A 27,630-nucleotide genomic window follows, 5' to 3' on the forward strand; every position below is an offset into this window, starting at 1 on the left:
CGATTATCTTAACTGATAATTATGTAATTATTTTTTATTATATAAAATGAAAAAAATAAATTTTAAAATAATTATTCAAAGATTCTGTAATTATATTACACTCTTTATAATTATTAAAATAATTATCTATTTTAATTATATATTTATACAAGGTTAAATTTGAATTGTGTTTCTCATCACTTCCTCACTTATAAAATCATTGGCTCAATGACTCAAAGCACAGTTATGTAAATACAGTGAACACAATGTAATATAAAAATATGATCTATCATATTATCATATTATCATATTATTATATTATTATATTATTATATTAAATGCATCTATAAATAGCTATCAAGTAATCTCTAGTTTTTGCTGATTGTGTGCACAGTATATACTTTACATCACTACAGTGAACACAACATTTATGACCATATTTTTAAATTAATATATACTGTACTATATTTATACAGTATTAATACATTAATTATAATTTACATCACTGTTTGACACTTTATAAAATGTATGTGTATTGTGTTGTCTATACTTGTGCTACTGTTTGTACAGCAAAGTTGATTATGAAATTAAACAGTTTAGCACAGTCAGCACACCTGTACCCAATTGCACCTTGATCATTTTCATATAATTTATAATATGCAACATATAAATAGATGCACATAATGTAATGCCAAGTAATGTTAATTACTTTTAATATTTTAATGTAAAATATAATGTGTTTTAAGCTTTATTATTGCCACTAAAAATATTGACTTGATTTTTATACATTGCATGTCTAAATTGATATTAAACTAAAAACATTATTATACTATTTGCAGATCAATTTTCACACAATACACAATATATTTTTATTTAAATATATATAAATATATATCATATAAATATCAATTTATTTTATATGTGTAATTTATGATATATATATAATATAACTATAATATATAATAACTATTATATATATATACAGTATATATATCATAAATTTATGCAAGCTTAGTTTTTTAGTGATAATTTAGCATAAATTGACAACAAACTGTCATATACTAAAAATACATAATCATTATATTACTACTTGTGCTACAATACGGTATACCATGAACTGTATGCCTACAACACATGTACTGGCACTACATATGTATAATATTTTACATTATTTTATTAAATACTCGAAAAAATGTTGAGAGTGTAATAAAAATAACTATTTTGTTGGTATAATTGGTTGTAAGGATAATATTGTATGGATTACTCATTTTTTACACAAAAGACTTGAAATGTTGCCTAAAAATATCAGTGCATTCAATACTAGACTCTATGGTATGGTATGCTATGGTATGCACTTAAATACAGCTCATGTCTGACTGTCTCACTATAAATGCTTTCCATAAGACCTGACATTAAAGTGCACTCAAATCTATTAAATATAATACGGGTCTATAAATAGTGACCATAAGTTAATGTCGATTACATATAATTAAAGTATTTATATATAATAATAATATTATTTATAATAATATTTATGAAAATTAATAAATATTGTTGAATATAGTGATATATGGTATGATATGTAATACTATGTATGGTATGACCGGTCAGTGTTTAGTATGTTTGGTGTCAGTGTTGGTGTCATAATGTGTTGCAGTATTGGTGTAGTAGTGGTGCTTCACATATAGCGCATGCGTACAAACCATACATTGACGAAGTACTGAATGACTGTATTATACTGTAGTACTGTATAGTCTGTATTGATGTTTGTGTTGGGTATCCACTCATTGGTGAAGTGTTTTAACATTATATTCAATGATATGAATGATTGACGAAAATTCTGTGTTTTTTAGTATTAATTCAATTAATTGTTGTTTTGTTTTTTGATTAATTTCAGTGCATTTTATTAACTATACATAAGATGTGTGATTAATAGCTATAATAAGACTACAATTGAATATAAAAGCAAAGAATCGGAGGAAAGTGTGGATCAGACAGACATCGATATTCCGATTCACAGCTAACTGTGTTATTGATATGGCATATAGTGATTGATATGATTGATTGAATCCTCTAATTGTCTATTGGTGTCCATATAGTCATGGGAACGGTAGAGAACGAACCCACACCTCAATATGAGGCGTCCGTTATGCAGCTTCGGGAACTCATGGACAACAGGGGTCAGGAGGGCATCACTAAAATACAACATCAGTTCAACAATGTGTTTGGCCTCTGCCAAGCCCTACATACCGACACTAATAAGGGTATGTAATAAATATATGATTACTGGTCACTATCGGCTAATACTGGCCACCAATGACCACAATTTATTGACTATTTACCCACTATTACCCATTACTATACACTATTATAACTTAAGTTATATACAATTGACATTTCATATCATATATTGCTTTATTACTATATTATGTTATATGCTATCATAACTTAGTGTATCAATAATTAATGAAATTAGTATTTATTGTAAATTAAATTGTTTTTTGTTGTCCTTTTTATTAAYAACATTATTACTACTTTTATCAAAATTATTATTACATTTATAGTTTTATTAAATATTATTAACGTTTATAGCTATGAGATGATTGTTTTATGGCATATATGCCATACTTTACTATATTATCCTTTTAGTGTTACTTTTTGTAATAAATTTCTTAAATAATGCACATCTCATGTTCTCAACACTACTAACAATACAATTAAATACAATATATTAGTATTAAATGTTTTATTATAAATTAAGATTTTTGTTTAGGAAATATTTTTTATATTATAAACTATATTTCCTAAGTAATAATTTGCTAGAATTTATGCAAATATCAGAGTAATCTTATTTTGTATGCAATTCCCAGTGAATAATGCTTTTTAAACATTTTTAATTTTATGTTACAATGACAATGTATTTATAGACATTTTCATGATTTCATGATATTAAAGTTTAATGAAAAATAATTAGTCTTAATATTTAGTATTAATTAAAAGTGATAGAGATTATCATACAGTATATGTATAATATGTATTATAAATGTTTATATGTTATAATATATTTATATGATATATGTATATGTTTTAGGACTATCTGGTAATGAAAAAGACTTGGAGGAGAGGCGTCAGTATTTTGGTGCAAATGTGATTCCACCCAAACCTCCGAAAACATTTCTGCAATTAGTATGGGAAGCACTACAAGATGTGACATTAATTATCTTAGAAGTGGCTGCTATTATATCACTGGCATTGGCTTTCTATAAGCCTCCGCCCGGTGAAGAAGATGATGAAGGAGGAGGAGGTAAATCCATTGAGTCAATGGGACATTCGTATAGTCTTAGTTGACCTCTTTTGCTTAGAAATCAATAATTACAACTAATTGTATGTTTGAATATGTTGTGAATAGGAGGTGGTATTCATGAGGATGAGTCTGAGGCCGGTTGGATTGAAGGCGCCGCCATTCTTGTGTCGGTTATCATCGTTGTACTCGTAACTGCCTTTAATGATTATACTAAGGAACGACAGTTCAGAGGTCTTCAGAGTCGTATAGAACACGAACACAAGTTCTCTGTCATCAGAGCTGGAGAAGTAATTCAACTGTTGGTCGCGGAACTGGTTGTGGGCGACATATGTCAAGTCAAATACGGAGATTTACTTCCAGCCGATGGAATCATCATTCAAAGCAATGACTTAAAAGTAGACGAAAGCTCTCTGACCGGAGAATCAGATCACGTAAAGAAAGGGGAAAATTATGACCCAATGCTCTTCTCTGGTCTGTTATTGATTACCATTTGATTTTCATTTCAAATATCAATAACTACTTATGACTACTTAGGCACTCATGTAATGGAGGGTAGCGGACGAATGGTAGTGACTGCAGTGGGCATCAACTCGCAGGCGGGTATCATATTTGCACTGTTAGGTGCGGCACAATCTGAAGACGACGCTCAAAAGAAACAAATGAAAAAGGGTTTGTCTCTCACTTACCTATTGATTATACATACCATTTATATACAGTATGTATTGTAATATATATTTTAAGCAAAACTTTAAATATAGCATTACATTATGTACATTGATTTAAGTAAAAAAAATCGTTTAAAACTTAATAATACAATTACCGATAATATTATTATTTCATATTTATATTTTAAGACTATTCCTAATTATGATAATAACAGTAATATTAATTTAATTATTCTTGTACTATATGTTAACTAATAAAAGTTTATTTAGCTAAAGTAAATTAGTCAACTTAATAAATTGACTATTTATTACTTTTACTAAAAAAGATTACGTAAATAGTTGTTAAATGTATTATGTTTTAACTTAATGATACTAATAATTATATGTATCGTAATCTAATTTTAAATATTTTGACTCATTTTTAAAATATTTTTTCTTTTTATTTTTTGTGTCTCCCATTTGTGTGACATTTATTATGTTGTTTTTGGATATTAATTTGTGAAACTTATTGAAATCTTATTAACACCAATTGTAAACTCAATGACTGTTAATATACAAACAAAACTGTGACAACCGCTATCATCACTACTATGACTACTACTACTACTAAACTAAATGGCAAACAGAAGCTAAAAAGGCTCGCAAAAAGAAGAAAAGCATCCCTGGAGGTGATGATAATGTTTCAAAACATTTATTAAAATATACTTTCATTAAATTTATATTTGGTTACAATTTATGTTATTTTCAGTTATGCTTACTTAAAATACAATTATTTTATGTTTTTATGTTTTAATATTTTTGTTATTTATTATATCTAATGTATTTGGAGAATCTCGTTTTTTAAATAATAGTTTTTTTAGTTGCTTTTAGTTATCTTATTGATAATAGTATAAATTAAAATTTATATATATATGTATTTAGTTTTATGTTATATATAGTATATTTAAATATATCCTATAATTCATTATATATTTATATTTATTTATTAATATATTTATTAACATCAATTACATTCTCTGGTATTTTATTCAATAGTATATATATCTGATAACATGCATTGAATTGCGTTTAATTACATAATAAATATATGACTTTATAAAAATTATAGAAAAACCTGCACGAAATTCTGTTATTAAATTGATGTCAATTTTATTTATTTCTAGCTTTTATTTTAATGTAGAGTTTATTTTTAAATTAACTTAATTTTTAAATAGAGCTATATTTTGCATGTTAAATAATATTTGTATAAAATTATTGCATTTAAATACTTAAACAATGTTTAACCTTGATTATAATGGAGTGTTCCTAAATCTAAAATGCACTATATTTAGTTGATTAGATTTACATTAGATTTATAAATTGTTATTTTGTTTTTAAATTTAATATTATAAATGTAAATTAGTTTATTAACTTAGATATTTAATGTATATAACTGTAGTTGTATTATTTATTAATTTAATTATTACTTTAATGTGATTATGATAATATTTAGAGATAGTAATTATAATTTGTAATATTATGTAAATGATATGATTTGTTAATATTGTATTTTATTTGACTCGACAATAGCCGCATCTCAATCTCATGCATGTCCTAATGCTACGTATACTCAACCGGCAATACCGGAAATGATACCTTTGAATCAACCTAATTATAACCCTAAATCTGGTAATTTATGTTTACAAACATAACCACATCTTTTTGTATTGTATTGTCTATTGTCTCAAATCATTATCAATATGTGTCCAATCAATTGATGATTTCATTTAATTGGTTTGTCCCATACTGTCTGTACTGTATTGTTGTTTATGTATTTATTGATCACAACCTGATCTATCAATATCTACAAAATTAGTATTTTCTCGGTCTAAATGTTTCATCTGTTATGTCTATTTGACTCATCAGTGTCTATATTTCGATGTTTCTATCATTGATTGTTTGCTATCTTTGAGTTTTCAGTTATCTTTTTTAATAATTTGGTTTTAGATTTTTAGCATTTTAGTTATTGATTTCGTTTTTTACTTTATATTATTCTTTATTTTTGTCATCAAAATGAATTTTTTTACATTTTTGTCTATTTATTGTTTGTCTGATATTATTATTAAAAGTCCATTTAATATGTAAAAAATTAAACAACATTTATCTATTTGGGTGATAAACCCAATCCCATAATTAATTGGTGTTACAGATGAAGAAGCTGGTGAAGCAATAGCTCCAGAGAACTCACATATGATGAACACAACCACTGCCAATACTTATTCAGCGGACGGCGAGCCTCTGGCCAGTGATCAACAGAGAAAGTCTACTCAAGACGACGAAACAACGAATACTAGAAAAGAGAAATCAGTATTGCAGGCAAAGCTGACCAAACTGGCCATTCAGATCGGTTATGGAGGTCTGAGGACATGATTTGTCACATTATGACCTATTAATGATTATTAACATTATCTTTATCTACAGGCTCTGCAATTGCCGTTTTAACTGTAGTTATATTAATATTACGATTCGTTATAAAGATGTTTGTTGTGAGGGGCAAAAAGTTTACGATGTATTACATGCAGTATTTCGTCAAATTTGTTATAATTGGTGTCACAGTTCTTGTGGTCGCTGTCCCAGAAGGTCTTCCACTCGCAGTCACTCTAGCGCTGGCCTATAGTGTTAAGGTATGTCATATTACTTTAATTTTGCCATTTAATTAAATAATTTGCATTTTTAAATGATCTCATATGTTATAATACAGTATTTAAATTATATATAAATATGTTAATATTAGTAACTTTTTCAACAACAAAAATAATTAACATTCATTATTTTTATATAATAATACATAACTATTAAATGTTAGCTTATATTATGGCTAAAATATTTAATAATAGATTATATTGTTTATTTAGAGTATTACACTACATAATTTGCAAATAGTTGCTGAGATAATAACTATCTTTTTATGTTTGACAATTGAATTATCACTTTTTATTTATGTTTTCAACTTATAACTTATAAAAATATTGTATACCGTATTTATGTACTTAAGATAGCATAATAACATTATTTGATTGTTTTATGAATTAATTTATCAATTATAACACAATTGTTACTATAAGTGGATAAATTGTTGATTAGATTATTAATAGTTTATAAGTTATAATGAATCATAACAGTAAAACATGTATTTAGTATAAATTTAATAAATATATATTAATTTAATAATAAATAGAATATTTTGGTAAACATATTAGCAAAAAAAACATTAACTTATTGAACAAATATTATAATTTGAATACATTTATATAAAGCACAGTAATTAGTTTAGTATAAAAGTAATAAATAAATATTAATAAAAATAGTTAATTAATAGTAAAAATGTACATTGGTATAATTATTAGAAAATGATGCTTGATAACAATTTGGTCCGCCATTTGGACGCGTGTGAGACAATGGGAAATGCAACGGCTATTTGTTCAGATAAGACGGGAACGTTGACTACCAATAGGATGACTGTAGTACAGAGTTTTATATGTGGCGTTCATTTTAAAAATTCACCCAAATTTGAATCACTTCCTTCATCAGTGGCTCCCGTTCTTGTGGACGCCATTTCTCTTAATAGTGCTTACACTACACGTATTATGGTAAGCAAACAGTGATATATATATATATATATTTATTTAACTTATAAATACTATAATAATAATGAATTTTTGTGTAACATTGGACAGCTCCCCGATAATCCAGGAGATAATCCCAAACAAGTTGGCAACAAAACCGAATGTGCGTTATTGGGGTTTGTGGCAGACTTAGGCAAAGACTATCAACAAATACGGAATGCTATGCCTGAAGACAAGTTGCATAAAGTCTATACATTTAATTCTGTCCGCAAATCTATGTCTACAGTAATACCAATAAACAATAACGAAGGCTTTCGTGTCCTTACGAAGGTTTGCCACCATTTGCAGCGCTAGAATTGCTTTACATAACGATTATTGATTTTTTATTTTTATTGCCATTACTTTAGGGTGCATCTGAAATGGTTATGAAGAAGTGTATGTTTATTTATGGCAAAGACGGAACACTTCTCCGGTTCCCAAAAGAAGAACAGGAGAAACTCGTCAAGAATGTCATCGAACCCATGGCTTCCGATGGATTAAGAACTATATGTATAGCATATAAGGATTATGTGCGACGCAAACCCAACTCTCCTAATGAAATTCAAATGGAAGCGGAACCCAATTGGGAGGACGAGGAGGCTATCATTGCACGACTCACCTGTCTCTGTATCGTCGGTATTGAAGATCCCGTTAGACCTGAGGTACGTATCATTGCACTCAATTGACTCATATATAAATTTTATTGTTTTTTAAACCTCAAATGCAATTGTATTTTGTACTCAAATTTACTTCAAATTCAATTTAAGGCAATTTACTTTTGAATTGTTATATATTAGTATTTTTTAAAAAAGATTTCTATTTTTTGGTAGTTTTTTGTAAAGATTTAAGTATCTTATTGTGGTTTAGAAAAATGTATTCACTTAAAGTTATTCAATGATTTAGATATCGATATAATACGTCTTAAAAAGTATTGATGGATTTAGCCATCAATTTCCGATTATACTCTCCGTCTCTTAACTCACAATACATTTTGCATACAATTTTAACAAATTTTTCATTTTTTAACTACAAACACACACACACACACACACACACACACACACACACACACACACACACACACACACATACATACATACACACAATACTGCATTTAGCTTATAGATTGATATACAGTATAGTAAATACAGTGAAAAAATTTCAAAGTAAAGGAGCACTAATTCTGTGAGTTGTGTCTGAATATGGTTTCATTGCACATATTATGACTTGAAATATATCGATAAAGTGATTGCTCTATTGATCCTATCTTTACAATGAGTGCATCGCTTGTTATTGTATGTCATTATGAATAGTCTAAAACATTAGATATTACTTGAATTTCTGTTTTTTCTCTTAACTATTATGTTTTGAAATGTTTTTTCAAATTCATATTTTAATGTGAATTTAACCGATGATAAAACAATTTATTGGGAGTGGCTCTTGACTCATAAGCATATAACCATTTTTACAATATATAATATATACAAACAATGAGAGAGAGAGAGAGAGAGAGATTTAGCTGAACTCAATGAACCACTTTTGCTATATATCATAATACAATATTTTACATGAAAACTATACTTTAGAATCGTATTCTAGATATGATCTTTTTATAGATAATCAAAATAAATATCTTATTATTTAAGTTATAAGTATTATGATTTTATACTTGTCTTTATAAAAATATAATGAATAGTCGTTTATAAAAAACATTTATGACTACACAACAGTTTACTTATATATGTTAATATATAGAGTAGATAGGGATGTTAATATACTGTATATAAATGCACCAAAATTTCTTAAAATGTTATATTATATTTTTTAATGTTATTTAAGATAGATAATCATATTTTTATATTTTATAGTTAGTTATATTAAATAACAGTTTAGTGTGGAAATTATTAAAAATACTCACTAATAGCTTATATTTAAAATAATAAGAAACGAATAAATAATAGACAATTATTGAAAATAAACTATTGTATTAATTATAAGTTATATATAAATWTATATATATATATATATTGTTTGCTATATAATGCTGAATGAAATGGTTGTTATATCATACATATTGTAAGTGTTATCCATATTAATATTGTTTAAAAAGTGTTTTACTTGTATTGATTACTTAATAAATCATAAAATTTTCATTTAACGCTATTGAATGGCTTTTTTAGTTGGATATCAATAGAGAAGTTGTATTCATTGTTTAATGAGATGTTACGCTTCACTCAATTCTGACTCTAAATTCTTTAACTAATTCTCACGTTATTCTCGATTATGGTTTATATATATATATATATAATATGTTTAATATTAGTATTCATTGGCTTTTTCTATATATTACACTTCAAAACATACTATAAATAATTGCCAAACAATTTGTTTACACAATTTCTTGTGTCACACGTTTTTATTTAGCAATTCATTTCTCATAAAAACACTTAAATAGTATAAATTTTAAATTGTGTTGTTATCATACATTTATAGTGTATACTGTATTCAAACTAATACAAACACTCATTTGTCAATAATCTAATTTTAATAGTAGTTGAGTATTGAAAATTTAAATATCAAATAAAATGTATTTTTAGGTGCAATGTTTTGCATATGTCATGTGTAGTGAACCTTTTGGTATATTTTAAAAATGAAAGTTTATTTTGAAGCAATTTTGTGTGATATTTGAAAGCACAATACATGCTATAAAAATTTAGATATACTATAGTATATAATAATAACTAGCAATGATTGAGATAGAAAATCAATAGATAGAGAGAGAGAGAGCATTGATTTCTAAGTTTATTATTTTGATGAATACTAATATTTTCATCAAATATTTATAACATTTAGTTTGCGTTAAATCTGATTAAAATAACATTTATAGTTAAAATCTTTTATTGATAACATTGTATAACAAGTAACATAATGACAATGTTTTTAATATTTTTATTATCTAATAATTGCAATCTATTAGTTTATTATTAAGTATAGTAAATATACTATACTATATAAAAACTATTATTATTGTTATTATTATTAATATAAGAAAAGATAAAATTTTTGTGGCCATTTATATTATGAACCATAAAATATTGTACAATTTATGTAACAATTTATGGGCTCAATTGTTGAGTATGAATTTTATTAAATATTTATATATTTTAGTAAATATTTGATGAAAATTAAATAGCTTGTATTAAACTAAATTATTTTTATTTGAAAAGTAATCTAATAAGCTCTTAAATATTTTTGGGTACATTTAATTACTATGATTAGCATTAAAATGATTGAATTAATTATATAAAATATTGACAAATTGTATGAATAATTAGGTTCCCGAAGCAATACGCAAATGTCAGAGGGCAGGCATAACTGTACGAATGGTGACGGGAGATAATGTCAATACAGCCCGTTCTATAGCAACGAAATGTGGTATTATAAAGCCGGGCGAAGACTTTATTGTCTTAGACGGTAAAGAGTTCAATAAACGAATTAGAAGTTCCTCTGGAGAGGTCAAACAGGAACTTTTCGATAAAGTTTGGCCACGACTTAGAGTGTTAGCCCGATCCTCACCCAGCGATAAATATGTGTTAGTTAAACATATTATTGAAAGCAAACTGAACCCCAATCGTGAAGTGGTGGCAGTAACGGGTGACGGCACTAATGATGGACCGGCGCTCAAGAAGGCTGATGTGGGCTTTGCGATGGGCATTGCGGGCACCGATGTGGCCAAAGAAGCTTCAGATATTATACTGACTGATGATAACTTCTCTAGTATTGTAAAGGCTGTTATGTGGGGCCGTAATGTCTATGACTCGATCGCTAAGTTCTTGCAATTTCAGCTCACAGTCAATGTTGTGGCCGTTATTGTGGCGTTTGTCGGCGCCTGTGCTATAGAGGTTTGACATATCATTTCATACATGCGTTACTATTTATAGCCATTTTGTCTAACAATAAGCCATACTATTTGCTATAACCTACTCTTACTCTATATATCACTAAATTCTTATAAGGAATTCATATTAAAGCTATTTGTTTTCTTTTTATTTTCTTATATATTGTTTCATTGATATGACACAAAATGATTGGTCAACTTATAGGACAGTCCATTAAAAGCAGTTCAAATGCTTTGGGTTAACCTAATAATGGACACATTAGCCTCACTAGCCTTGGCAACAGAGATGCCGACCTCATCGCTGTTAATACGTAAACCATACGGCCGTACGAAACCACTGATATCGAGAACAATGATGAAGAATATTATCGGACATGCAATTTATCAATTGGTTGTTATATTTTTCCTTTTGTTTGGAGGTAATACATACATACATACATATAATACTGTTAATATTGCATTTAACAACACAAACAATAAGTTTAATATTTATTAATTATATGATATGATGTCCCAAAAGGTGACAAATTTTTTGATATCGACTCCGGTCTGTACGCCTCAATCAATTCGTTTCCGTCACAACACTTTACTATAATATTTAACACATTTGTAATGATGACACTGTTTAATGAAGTAAATTCACGTAAAATTCATGGCGAGAGAAACATTTTTGAGGGTTTATTCAGTAATCCTATATTCTATGGAATACTAATTGTCACCGCAATTGCTCAGGTATTTGATACCTGAAATGTTAAATTCAAATTAATAATATATGGATATATAATTTGGATAATATAGGTAGTAATAGTACAGTATGGCGGTCGACCTTTTAATACGGCAGCGCTAACTGTAGACCAGTGGATGTGGTGTGTCTTATTCGGCGCCGGTGTTCTCGTATGGGGACAACTAATAACAACGATACCAACGAAACGAATACCCAAGCAATTCAGTTGGGGCTCCGGTCCACCCGAAGAACTCATGGACGCCACGTCCAGTCTCGTCGAGGACGGGAGTAGTGGCTCATTGAGTCAGGACGTGAAACGTACGGGACAGATACTGTGGATTAGGGGCCTGACCAGACTCCAGACACAGGTATGTCTCATACAGTTACATAGCACCACTATCTCACAACAACAGGCACAACAGTTGACTTTGAAACGGCAGAGCTTAGGTTCGCCGACATCTCCTACCAGTGCTACAGCCACTACATCTCTAACACTTAACAAATAGGCACTTATTATTACTATTAAATATTATTATACATTATATACATTTTCATTCATTTCTATTATGTCATTAATTATCTTACACTTAAAAACTATTTATTTAATTATCAAAATTTTGTTTTATTCTAGTATTTATTATTATCATTATTATTATTATAATTATAACTAACATTTTATAATTATAATTAATTCTATCTATATTTCTCTTGTGCTCTGTTTTGAACATTTCATTTATTTATATTTATATATATATATATACATCTATATATAAATATATATTATTTACAAATTCTATAAAATATATATATATAAATTTAAAACATTAATTACATTTAAAAAAATGATTATCAATTTATGGGCGAAATAACTAATTTGTGAATCAAAGTCTTTAATTGCAACGAATTTATTAATACGAAGAGATTTATTACAAATAATTGTTAATACAATATAATTAGAGTGTTATTATTGATATTATAAAATTATAAAGTTTAAATTCACAAATTCATTGCCCGTAAACCCAATTAATTATACTAATTATTATCATAGTTGATAGATCTTTCTCCGTAAATATAAAATTATTTAATAAATAAGACAATAAAATTATAAAAATATTAAATATATGTATTTAAGACAAATTAAAAATTATACATTTATGGCAATCGAATTATCTCTAGTGTTAATGCATTTAATTAGAAATTGATTTATTAATTAGATATTCTAGATATTCATGTTTCAATTTACATACAAATACACAACAAAACAAACTTATGTTAAACTTATAATAATTAATTTTACAATTTAATCGTTAAACCTATTACACAATTGCTGTAATTTGTTGTATGTACATAATTTGTTGTATGCTAAATAATATTGTTTTGAGATTAACATAGCACCGGGATATATGAGTTTTAGAGATTAAATCAACCATTATTATCAATATTTATAATCATTTATTATCATAAACTATTTGTCACACTTTAATCTATAACTTTTTTAATACTATTTTTAGTCATTTAATAATAATTATTAGTCTTTATTATTAGTAATTATTAGTTTATTAAGTTATTATTAGTTTTATTAAAATTGATAGATTTATTGATAAGTCAAGTTTGTGTTTTATTGTTTTATCATTTTAAGCTAAGTATATCTCTAATATTCATATATCTAGATAATACATTTAATGATATAATTTATTTAACAAGATTATTAAACACAAACACATTTATACAGAATATTCTGTATGATATTGTTTGATGAGTTATATTGTGGTAACCAATCAATTGGTGTGTCAGTCGCCAAACAACAACACTCTCCAATTGGTCCAATCGGTCCAATAAAGCACTTGAAAGTGTATGTGTCTATCATTTTGTTTGGTTTGTATACACTGTTAGTGTACTGTTAGACACTGGTTATACACCGGTTATACACTAAATTGCATTTGCGATTGTGTGCACCCTTTAAGTTAGATAAGCAATGCGTTGTTAGAAATGATTGCACTTTTGTTAATCAAAGCACATATAAGTCTAATCCTCACTTTCTTTTGTACCGTTAGTTTGCACACAACACCTCACACATCAATCACTTGACACTACACTGTAAATGCATAACCATTTGATTACTTTTCCTCCAAATAATCGACAAACTCAAGAGATATGACTTTTCGTAATACCTATAAGTGTGTCCGCAACTTAAATGTCTAACTTATAAGTTTCATACATAAGTTTGATATTAATTTATTATATTAATTATATAAACAATTATAAATACAATACATATACCGTATTACACAAACACAGTGAGCAGTTTTTGAGATGTTTAGGAAATTTAATAGCATAATAATTACTAATTAAATTTGATTAAAATTTACATATTAATTTTTGATAATTATTTGTTAAATTATACAGCATATTAACTATTTTATCAAGCAATATATTAATTATATAATTTTTATTGAATATTATTTAGTATTATATTATAAATTTTATAGTTTATTAAATATCTTTAATTCTTGAAATTTATTTTTTAATTATAAATATTAATTACAAATTTATTTTTAAATTTTAGTTATAAATGTCTTGTATTAATGTATAATATTTATTAATATTAATTTTTGTTATATTATTATAATTGAAAATTTCTTAAAGCACAATTCTAAAATTATAATTTTTAGAATATATTGGTAAATAAGTTATTAATTATTAATATAAAAATATTTAAACCACTTTAATATTATTAAAATAGAATATTTTATTTGAATTGACTATTGTTTGGACTTTCATATTGAATTCAAAAAATATATATATAATTAGTAATTTAACTGCATTTAGAAACACAATTGCCATTTTTCGCTATATAGCACACAATTTGGTATTGATTTTTACGGGCAATAATATAGTACTGCAATAATTGGGTCATTTAAAAGGTTAAAGGTTAGGGTGGAGTTATTAATGATAGTATGATAACTCATATATCATATATGAATGTCATTTTTTAGGGAAATGATCAAAACATAGCAGAAGGTGTTTCCTATCCCTATATTTTATAACCCCTTCTCTATTTCACTCATGTTATGCACAATTACTATAATAATTCAAATTAAAGTTATGATTATGATGTAGGTGTTGCTGTCATTGATATAATAAAAATTTAACATTTGTTATTATTTTTGTTGTTGGTCACAACTTAATTAATTGCTTATTTTATATAAAATAATTATCTTGGTTATTATTTTGAATGTATAAGCATTTTTATCATTGTTAAGTTTATGGATAAATAGAAAATGAAATACTTTAAATCCCAAATACTATTAAATAGTCTAAAATTATTAGTAATTATGACCAATATTAGCAAAATGTTATATTTTTAATATATAAATGCTATAATAAGTTTTATTAGAAATAATATATATGTTTTTATTAATTATTATTTTTCATTTAAATGTAATTTATAATTCAATAACTTAAATAATGTTATTTATAAAACTATAGAGTAATTATTGAAAGGCAAACAAAAATACAATTAATAGATAATGAATTGTTGTTTGTATGCCAAACACTACAGATAGTTGTGTTTTATATATTTGTTATGACAGTTGCGAGTTGTGAGAGCCTTTAGGAGCACTCTGGAAGATATGGAGGAGAGACGTAGCGTTCATAGCTTACACAGTTTGCGAACCTCCCGTAGCCTTCCGGGCCCCCGACCTCTCTCTGATATCAGTTATATAGATGAAGAAGTGAGTGCTCCCTCCCCTAATGACTATCCATGTGACACAACCGGCCCTAAGAACCCAGTATTGCCCAGTTATGGTAACATTATAGCCCACACTAACACTGCCTCGAAGGCCGCATACCGGCACCAGCAGTCGCTCAACTTAACGGGCACTCCTGCATCGGTGCCAGGACTGGGAGAAACGGCTCCCCTATTGACTAAAGAACCTCAAATGGAACGCTCGCGGAGCGCACCGTTCGCTAGTTTGCATCCAATCGCCACTAATCTGCAATACAACCAAACTTCAGGTAGTCTTCTTCATAGCTAATGTCTCTCTCTGTCATAAACTATGATTTGGACCAAAACACGACTCACTTTTTGGTCTTAATTCAGGTCCCAATCAGAGACATATGGCGCCATCGACGGCCGCGAGACAAGCAGCAGCTCTTAATAACCCTTTAGTACAGGGATATCATCTCTTAGCCGAACCCAACAGAATACATGAGACCAGTATATGATGACAACTAACCATCTCTTCACTCAATGGCCATACGGTCTTTCAATGCAATTAATTGCTGATAAATATATGATTTGCAAAACATATTCTCTCTCTCTATCGTCAAATCATATGTGTGTGTCCTCTCAGTTCTTTGTCTTTCTATTTTTGATATAAATATCAATACATTGTGTGTCTTTTGGTGCTTAAATCGCCTCAAAAATACCATTTATTCCCTACTATTACCTCTATTATTGATAGATCACCACAACTACTATTGATATAATGACAAACATTAATAACAACTTATAATTCTATCGACTCTACATTTATCTCAATAATATTGAATGCAATTAATATATAAAATAAAAACATTTTGAATGATAAATGAAAGTCCACACAACAATTTATAATTATGCTTTAAGTTACTATAAAATACAACATGAATTTCATGTGTATTTGTGTTTAATATTGTTTTTATTTAAATTAATTTTTTAATTCATAAGATGCCATTTAATAAGACAATAATGAATTTTAATATAATAATATCTAAATTTTCTCAATATCTCTATAAACTGCTCATTATCTGACTGTATTTGTATTACATTTTTTATAATGTTTCCATTCTATATAATATACTGTATTAAGAATATACAGATAAGTCAACACAATTATAAACACTTTCAATTGCTTTATTAAATGTTAATGAGAGTGATATTTAACTTGAATTGATTGGTGACCACAATAAGTCACATATACTATACTATACACAACTATACAGAATATACTTTATTATAATATACTCTATAATATTATAAAATAAAATAATCTGAGTTTGTGTTTATTAATCTAAGACAGATATTGACATTAAATTAATAATTTTAATGTGAATAATATCCTCAAAATATAACTTGTTATAAAATATTTTGCATACAACAAATTATTCTATAATATATATATATATATATATTATATTATATATATATATTTGTTTTATTTTGATTTTTAAAAATATATGCGAACAAACACAAACCATAAGCAATATAATTTGTTTTAAAATCAATAATGAATCTATGTTTATGTTTATAAAAGCAAATTAAAACATTAACATTTATTACAATTATTATAAGATAAATTTAACAACGACTCCAAAATAAGCCGCAAATTATATCTATATAAAATATATATATATATATATATATAATGTAATCTAATGATTTGTCAATGATTTTTATTAAGCTAATTTATATTGTCAATGAATCTAAATTAATCTGAATTTAAATAAAGCTAAATTAGTGCTTAATAAAGTAATTTTTATAGATTGTAAGTTAAAACTTTGAAATTTGTGTGGACATTAAATTTGTCTAAACTTTTCTCAACTATGGTTTGTAGCTAAAATTGTTTTTATTAAGTATATGTTATTAATTAATTGATAAAACTTGTTAAATGAAATAACTGATCACAATTACTTGTAAAAACATTGTTTTATAAGAAATTGTTCTGGGTCACTCTACTTTATGTCCATTTTCACTCATCTTATACTTTACAATAATTGAACAATAGTGGCCATATTGATGCACTAAAACGGCCAGTTTTATCAATAATTAGGATAATTTTTAAATTGGATTCACAAAAATTATTTAATAATATTTTATATGAAAACGATGTACAGCCATTAATTATTTCAAATTTGGCTAATTATATATATATATATATATATATATATATATATATAAAAAATCTGCAATATATGTATTAATATTATTAAATAATAACCATTGATCATTTAATTATAAAAATTATATTATAAAAATTTTATAATGTAAATATTTTATATTAGTAATATTGGAAATTTGAATTTAATTGGATATTAAAAGACTAAAAATTCAATTAAATTGTTTACATGTGATCATCCCATTTATGAAGCATACAAATCATTGAATCATATTAATGCCTCAAATTTATTATTATTATTATATGTAAAATAATTTCAATGAATACTGAAAGACACACAAATAAACTACATCTGAAGGAAACTTGTGTTATGTTTTTTTGGCAGTAATAACAGTATATGTTTATCTACTAAACTTATATTTCTTTTATCTTTTTATTTTAATTAAAAAAAAATCTCACAAAAATATTTAAAATAAATTTAATTAAATATTAAATTAAAATGTGAAGTAATGCCTTTAAAAATGTTTTGTATTTCTTGTTGAAACGAAAGATAAAAACAATATATAATGTAATTATTAGATTATACTATATTATATTGTATTATCCAATATAAACAAATGCTAAACATGACACAAATAGCAAACAATTTGCTGTTTTCTATTATTAATATTAATTTTATTATAATATATAAGATTATATTTATAAATTAGTGTTGTATTCAAATTGTTTTTGGCAAATGAAAGCACTTCAGAGTTACAATTTTATTAGTTTATTATATAATAATACATTATTTTCATAATAAATATTATTACATAATGAATAAGTGTTTCGCCATTAAAATTGTGATTTAAATTGTTTGTCAAATGAGGAAAGTTGAGACAAATTTAGTAATAAATATTAAATACAACATTATATTAGAAACTTATTCAATCGAGTTTTAAATCATAATTAAATGAGAGTCAAATATTTGTTTGTTATTTATAATTTTTAATATTTACAGTATATTATGCCTAAGAAATAGTTAGATGAATATTCAGAATTGATATATGGATTGATAATAAAAATATTTTGCGCCCAAAGATTAAATTTCTAGTTAAACAAAAACAAAATTTATTAATAGATTTTTAAATATATAGTTTAAAGAAAAGTTAAAAAATATAATATATTGTTATAATGTCTTATGTTTTATGTCGTCCTCTTTATGATTTAAAAAATACAGATACAGCTATAATAAGTGTTATATTAATTACATTTATTTTATAATGTAATAGTTGATTTTTTTAAATTTTAATTTAATTTAACCTAAACACACATAAGGCTCAATATTGTTACATATTTTTAGTCATTACATGTATACATTATTGCAAATGTTAATAGATTAACACAAATAACTGAAACATGCAATTTAGTTTTAAATATTTATATTATTATTTTTTTCTTTTATTGAATTATATCTATTGTTAAAAATCACTTTAAGTGTCTGTATTAATTTTTTTAATCATTGGATACATTATATGAGAAAAGTATTGTAAAATTATTGCATGAAATACTATATATACATATGTAGTATTGTAATTTACTTAAATTAATAAATTTATTTTAGCATTTTTTAGATATTTCTATTTGTTTTTTTTATTTCAATACTTTATGAAATAATATATTAAAATAATTTAATCTATTTAATATTTGTGCAAATGGTTAGGAATTTTATCAAAATTTGTATGCATTTTACAGGGTTTATTATATTAAGAATTTGTACTCTCATTTACGATAATATAGTTATAGAAATATTAATTATGAATTATATTATATATTGTTATAATTAACATTGTCTTCCTAACTTGGATTTATAATATTAAATACACGTATATTTATAATTGATTCGGTTGCTATTAACTGCTCATATTATTGATCGACAAAATCTTATAATTATAACAACAATAAATGTTTTAATCATTTTATTTTAATCAATATTTTAGGTGTGATATTTATTATATATATAAAATAATTTAATGTCAAAAATTTTTGAATTTATTTTATATTATTAAAAATAGCTTTTTATGGATAATAAAAACAATTTGAATACTAATATTTAAAAAGAAAGCATATAATTATTGAAAACAGCAATAAGTTGTAATAAAATGTTTTCGTGAAAAACACAAAGTGACCGGATTTTATATGGTAGAGCTATATGCTATTGATATAAATAAATTACATATATATATATAAATGTTAAATATAAATTTTTATTATATAAATTACAACTAATTAATTTAAAAAAGGTATATATATATATGTTAACATAAATTAAAATCTGATTATAATTTATACACTTATATTAATTAAAACATGAAAAATAATAAATTGTTTATTAATTTCACATTTAACATATATGTCAACTCATTTTTATTGTAAATACAATACAATAACTTTCGAAATACATTTTTTCTCACTATCTATTTATCGCTCACCAAAAAACTTATTGAACATATTTATAATAATGAATATATCTATTATTATCAAAATGTAAATATGTATGTATATTATATGTATTATACGTATATATACTTATATAAGAGGAAAACAGGTAATTTGCATTATATCATGTTATGAATAATATTTATTATATAATAACATTTATAATATATATATATATATATATATATATATAACATTCGTAGCGTTAATATAAAAACATAACTGAAAATCAGTCATTCACTTGTCATTTATGGCGCTCATACTCTACCATAAAACCATTATTATTTAGTACACTATAACTAATATATGACATATTCATACTATAATATTATGAGACCATAGATTTTCTCATTTGAATGCTTGTAATGATTGTAACTATTAATATTAAGGAGTACTGTAATAATCAATATCTATGCAATATTTCATATATTTAACCAATTAATCAGTTTATCTCAAACAAGAAAATAATTTTTCCTATTCTTTTTCATATAATATTAATAATACTTTTTATATTTAAATTAATGTTTGCTTTATTTAAATTGTCTATTTTTGATTTTTCAATTTAAATAATTACTCTAAAAATGTTTATTATTTTTTATTTTAAAATCCTCAAAATTTAAATTATTTATTATTTTAATGTCTTTTATATTGTTTATGGTTTTATAATAACTAATGAGTTGACATTATGTTTATTATTAAAAACACATTGAAATAATATATACTTTTAGTTATGGTTTGTTACATTTTTCTTAATATAATTGTTTTATTTGTTGCTATAAGAGGAGTGAATATAATTGGAGTTAAACTAAAATAAGTTAATTTTATTTAATATTTACGATATATAAAAGCATAATATGATTTATATATCAATAGTATCAACATAAATGATATATAAAATTTTAACTGTTGTATAATGAACATTGTTTACAAAATGCATTTTAGACATTTATGCACTTTTTTTTGATGAAAAACATCAGTTTGATTATTATGATTATTATTATTATTATAAAACAAAAAGAATAATTGCTCATAAAATATATATATATATATAATAAATGAAAAATAATTTATTGAAATTTCTAATTATAAGAGTATATCAAGATTTATGCAGAGAAAAAATTTATGTATATATTTAAAGAGTGAATCAAACATAAATATTAAGAGAAAAATCACGTTTTTGAAGACACATTAAATTTTTAACCATAACTTGAATGTTAAGTTATTTCACGAAAAGAGAATCTTAAATAAAAAATGTAAGCATCTATTCATGCGATACTTGTTATTGTAAATAATAAAAACAAATGTTTTTTGAATAAATATTTTTTTCGCCGTTTATTGACTGTTTATGGATCATAACTCAGCAGTACTCAAGACGGCTATAAATATTTGGATATTTATTATAATATAATAAAATATTATACAAAACTTATAAAAAGCGTCTATTTATAAGGAAAAATGTTTTATGTTTATATAAAAAACATATGGCATCTAAGATATTATTTTAAAATAAGCTTTACAATTAATAGTAATAATAATAATAATATTATTAATACTATCATAAGTGAGATTTAAGCTAAAATAGAAAACAGTTTCTTATTTCTTCATAACAATGTCTTATGTTTGTCTCATTTTCTTTTAACATAACTGTCTCAACCATTTATGTCATAATATATTTCATATATTGAATCCTAAAATTATGTGTCAAACATAAGACAACATAAACTTAAGCAATATTTTTTTGCTTTCATTTATTTAACACAAAATATATAAAAACGAAAAATGCTTGAATTTTTATTAAATTAAAGGTTTGACTGAAAAAAATTTATTATTATAATACGAATATCTAAAATTGTATAAATATTCACTGATATTTTAAAGGCAGCTCTTGTGCACTAGTTTTAATTATAATTATTTAATTTAGATAAATAACATTGTAATTATATATATATATATATATATATTTACAAATACACAAAAATACAAAATTACACTAATTATTTGTATATAAAACAAGAAATAAATAATGAAAATAAACTTAACGAAATATAATTTATATATTAAAATTTATTTACATTTGTTATTCATCGCAAAAATTATGTTACAAAACAATTTAGATAAAAATAGGTTTTAGACATGATTTTATTATATCCTTTTATTGTTTGTATTGTATTATTTATCTAATTTAATTTATTTGATTTTTTAGTTAATTTGATTTATACTTTTTACTTTAATTTTTATTGCTTAATATTATTGAATAATTTGTAAAGTATTACTTTAGTATAAATAAATGCATTATTATATATAACATTTATATAATATATGTAAAATATTTTGTTTGAATATCTTAACAAATATGTTATTTTTAGTGTATTTTATAAAAATGGAGTTTATGGTATTAAAAATTAGATTAGTTAGTGTTAGTTATAACAAACATAAAATAGTTAACTATAAATTTTATAAGAATAATTTTAATAAAGTACAACTAGTTATTTACAATATTTTTATTAACATTTTTTATTAAAAATAATTATTAATTTTATTTATTATGAAATATGCTATAGCTATAAGATTTTTTCTGTTAATTAAAAAACTAGTCATCTATTTTCGATAGATTTTATTAATCAACATTAGTTAAAGTTTATGTACAAAAAAGTATTTATTTTTATCATATGTAGAATGAAAATAACGTATTGAATGTTATTGTGATATAAAATTTTGACATTACTATAATTCTCAGTGTCTATTAATTAAGTTATTATTATATTTAATTAATAAAAATTTAATACTATATTTACTATAATAAATACATGAATACAAAACGTTTTTTAGTAAGTTTTATAAATCATATTATTTGTAATAAGATATCTTTATTAGAAATTTAAAAAATTAATTATGCTATTTATGCAGTTAATATTTAATAGTTTAGATAAAGTTATACGTAATGTTTTATATTTATTATTTAAATAATGAATAGAAAAACAGATGCTAATCATTTAGTTTTTATATAATAAATCTAATATAGATTAATATTTGGCTATATAATAATTATTTACTTAAATTACTGTAGTAACATGAGGTACAACAAATTATTTAATTTTTACATTATTTATAGCTTTTAGTTTTATAATATAAATTCATATTATTATTTAAATATTTACAATAATTTTTTTTTGCTAATAATAGACAGCTAATTTATATTACATTAGTAATCATTTACCACCTCTTTTAATTTATTATATTTTGTAAAGATAATTACATTATGAATGTCATATTATATTTTTTAATTGAGACAACAATAAATTACACTAAAACAATACAATATATTTATAATCATTTTAAAGTATGATATTGAATTAAATTTACGTTTGTTAGTGAAAGTGAATTTTTGTTTTTGAAGTTATTTGTGATCTAAGTTTTACATTTTACAGTATTATATTATACATATTATACATGTATTATATATGTAAAGTGTGATAATATCTCAATACTTAAATACATAATTATATTGTGACGACATCTCTAAAAATATGGCCAATCGTTATATTTTCATCTTTTTGTTTATTCTTCTACTTCTATCTCTTCATCAAATCTTCTTCATCGGTATGTCTGTCATGTGTTGATAAACTCGTCACTTGTCGACCAAACAAATGGTACAACGAAACTATTATCGGACAATGAAAACAAAAATTACTGAATAATTAATGAATAATTCATTTGTTTTATAAATTATTAATTTGTTGTTTCACTTTAGCCGCACATCTAATCCTTAATCTTTCAAACAGACAACACAAATATTTGTCGTTTATTTGTGATATATATCTAAATCTATATATCTTTGTCTATCTTTCTATCTTTGTGTGTGTGTTACCACTTCCTCTTCTTCTTCTACTTCTCAGATGATGTCAGATGAACAACAGTCACGGCTATTATTTCCGGTTTTCAATAGCAAAAGTGCTTTAGACCAAAGCGTAAGACAACTTTACTCTAAAACAATCATTTAATTTAATTATTAAAAATAAAGATATTTTAAGTTTGTATTATAAAATAATAAAGTTTGTCTAACATAGTTTTTAAAAGCAAATTAAATTTAAACACTATTTTTTATTAATAATATATACATTGTAGCAGAGCTTTTAATTAAATTAATTTAATGCTTTAATTAATTAGTTGTTATATAGTGTTTTTCAGTAGCTATAGATATCCTAATTATCAAACAACTACTTTCAAATAAATGCTTGCACTTTATTATTGGAAACATAATAATGGAAATGATTGCATGAATTGTGTGTGTGTGTGTGTGTGTGTGTGTGTGTGTGTGTGTGTGTGTGTGTGTGTGTGTGTGTGTGTGTGTGTGTGTGTGTGTGTGTGTTTATGTGTATGTGTGAGAGAGTTTTATGTTTGTTTGTGTTTTATATGTTTTATAATCTGTGATCCTCTATAGTCCTCCTAATCCTAACCTTAATTCAAGAGGATCTTTAAGAATAAAATATTTGGCGACAAAATTAATGATATGACAACACATTAATATCATACAATTATGTATCAATTGTAGTGATAGTCAAATTGAATAGTAACTAACATCAATTTTATCTATTATATTGATTTGTGTTTTATTATTTGTTAAGCCTATTATAATGGGTTTAATTCATTTGATGTTAGTTTAATCAATTAATTAATTTAATTAATTTGGTTTGTATGCGTTCCCTGATGTATACGGTATGTTATGGGGAGAGAATAGAGTACTGTTTAGCTCAGACATTGTTAGTCATATAGTTATTCACATATTTACTAGTATTTAGGCAATAACTATGACAATGACAAATGACAATTAAATACATAAATGTAAAGTACTTACAATTTAATAGATAAATGTTTAATGAAAATGTAGTGAAAGTATTATTTTTGGATGCAATTTCTCTCCTTAAACTTATCCACAAAACTCCTATTTGTTTTATTTTAATTCAATTTAACAATATTTGACAAATTAATTAATACATAAATTACTAAAAAATGCATATTTGTCTATTTTCCTCAATATTTTATTTAATGATTAAAATAGTTTTATAAGTAATCAATAAGTTATAATTGATATTATTATTACAATATAACTATTATAATAATACTTTTCAATCACTTTAACCATCAATCCTTTATTACGATGGAAAGCTATTTTGGTTGTTTTGTTTCATTATATTTTATCTTTTTTTAATGTTTGAAACAAAATCAAAAATAATTTTTTAAACGCTTGTGAAATAATAAAATTATTTTTATAGCTAGTATTACAGTATATACATAGCTAGTATATACATTATATATAACTATGAAGTACTTAAATAAATAGACAGAGTTTTGTTTTCAATGCATTTATTTTTATTGAAACAATACTATGTTTGTTTGGCGTGAAAATGTGTATTGAATTTTAAGTTTTATTTATATGAATTAACTGCTAAATTAATTGTATATATTTTTGTTTTTGCTACATTATATAATTTTTTATTTGTTATATGATATTGCAATATAATTATATAATTGAAAATCATTTTAACCGCTTGAATTTGATATGTTTTAGTTTTTGAATAACAATATTATGATTTGTTATTGAATTTAATTTTATTAGTCTATAATATTATTCTGACAAATATTAAATAATTTATTAATATATTATTAGTATTTTAATATTTACAATAAAATAATTAATAGTTTAATAATATATAATATAATGAATTGATAATATGATTTGTTTGGTGCCGACAATAGATACGAGTAGTGAATGCCTTCCGAAGTGGTGTTGAGCGGAATCAGGCGCCACCAGCCCTACTGAGGCGCGCCGCCCAACTCAAGTCACAATCTCTGGACGCCGGCTCTTCCAATTTTCCACCGACGGCTTGCGGACAGCTGGGAACCGGTAGTCATCCACACGGTTACCTGTCGACCAGTACCAGTCTCGATGATAAGGAGAAGCAGGAGCTCAGGGAGAAAAAGTTACCAAAAGCTGTCACAATCAGTGACTCAAATCAAAGCGTTGAAACTTCGGTATGAAAATTGATTGAAAAACATTAGCCATACATAAAACACACGAATCACATGAATAACTATAACTACACAACACTTTTAGCAAACGACTCAAAACCAAACATTTGTGTTGTGAAACAAACCATCAGTTTTTGAAACTTTTTACTTGATTTTTGCTCTCATTTTTGCATTACATCTCAACTTTATATTTGATTTAAAATTGTTTGATTTGTGTGATTATTAATATTTAAATTACACATTATATTACTGATTATAACTATTATTTTGATTTATATTTATATCTTTTTTGATGAAATACTACAATTCTTATTTAAAATAATTGATTGTTTTATTAGGGAAAATACTAAATTACTGTGTTTTTATAGCACATAAATAATTATATATAAATATCATTTATACATATAATATATAACAATTTTTAGTGATTTAATAAATTCTTTAAAATAATATTTAGTAAATAGATTATAATTTTAATAATAAATTAATAATTATATAAATTATATATATAATTATATTAAATTTTTGAAAATTTTAATTGAATTGTTAAAAAGCAATTGAATTTGAATGAATATCTATTTTTGTGGTTTACATTTAATTTTTAATTCATTCAATATATTTATATATATATAGTATTTCGTAAAATATTCTGTTTTTAATAATCAAAGTGTGAATTCTCAAGTAATAATTATTATAAATAATTTTACAAATATATAGTTTATTTAATTGGTTATGTTATGCTCTTATTTTAATACTTAAGTTACATTTGTAATGTTTCGTCAAATTTAACATTATTAATATTATTAAATAATTTAGTATTTATTTTAAAATAAATAATAAAACAGTTTTTATTTGTGATAATTGCAATATTATTCACCACCACTTTCAAATTTTAGTTGTAAATTAATTTAGCTCCTTATTATCACATTTTATACTTAATTACTTATGCTATATACATATATAAATATTTAATTAACATCTATACAAAAATAAAATCTGTAAACTATAATTAATTATTAACATATTAGT

At 24.2% G+C, this 27,630-nt stretch overlaps 1 protein-coding gene across 3 annotated transcripts; it reads left to right on the top strand.

Moving 5' to 3' along the window:
* Window positions 1-1,566: 1,566 nt before the first annotated feature.
* On the top strand, window positions 1,567-26,769 carry LOC128961190 (plasma membrane calcium-transporting ATPase 2-like). 3 transcript variants are annotated; one of them, XM_054307398.1, is made up of 17 exons: window positions 1,567-2,243; window positions 3,071-3,283; window positions 3,389-3,754; window positions 3,818-3,952; window positions 4,575-4,616; window positions 5,518-5,616; window positions 6,137-6,343; window positions 6,409-6,611; window positions 7,335-7,577; window positions 7,665-7,883; window positions 7,961-8,254; window positions 10,928-11,494; window positions 11,696-11,909; window positions 12,011-12,222; window positions 12,289-12,582; window positions 24,468-24,539; window positions 26,329-26,769. In XM_054307398.1, exons 1-17 carry the CDS (start codon window positions 2,081-2,083, stop codon window positions 26,608-26,610), a joined length of 3,825 nt encoding a protein of 1,274 aa, XP_054163373.1. In that variant the 5' UTR covers window positions 1,567-2,080; the 3' UTR covers window positions 26,611-26,769. The 3 variants fall into 3 exon arrangements, with proteins under 3 accessions (XP_054163373.1, XP_054163371.1, XP_054163372.1); XM_054307396.1 differs by lacking the exons at window positions 24,468-24,539; window positions 26,329-26,769 and adding exons at window positions 15,808-16,231; window positions 16,317-16,816; XM_054307397.1 differs by lacking the exons at window positions 5,518-5,616; window positions 24,468-24,539; window positions 26,329-26,769 and adding exons at window positions 15,808-16,231; window positions 16,317-16,816.
* The last annotated feature ends 861 nt before the right edge of the window (window positions 26,770-27,630 follow it).

Source organism: Oppia nitens, unplaced genomic scaffold, assembly GCF_028296485.1.
Source record: "Oppia nitens isolate AA-2021 unplaced genomic scaffold, nextdenovo-longstitch-racon4-pilon3 scaffold5_pilon_pilon_pilon, whole genome shotgun sequence".
Classification (NCBI taxonomy): domain Eukaryota; kingdom Metazoa; phylum Arthropoda; class Arachnida; order Sarcoptiformes; family Oppiidae; genus Oppia; species Oppia nitens.

Excerpts from the sequence above, each read along its gene's own strand:
- LOC128961190 (XM_054307396.1), top strand. The coding sequence starts at position 2,081 with ATGGGAACGGTAGAGAACGAACCCACACCTCAATATGAGGCGTCCGTT. Across the intron at positions 6,612-7,334 it reads CGCTGGCCTATAGTGTTAAG|AAAATGATGCTTGATAACAA; the intron begins GTATGTCATATT and ends TATAATTATTAG. Across the intron at positions 12,583-15,807 it reads TGACCAGACTCCAGACACAG|TTGCGAGTTGTGAGAGCCTT; the intron begins GTATGTCTCATA and ends TTGTTATGACAG.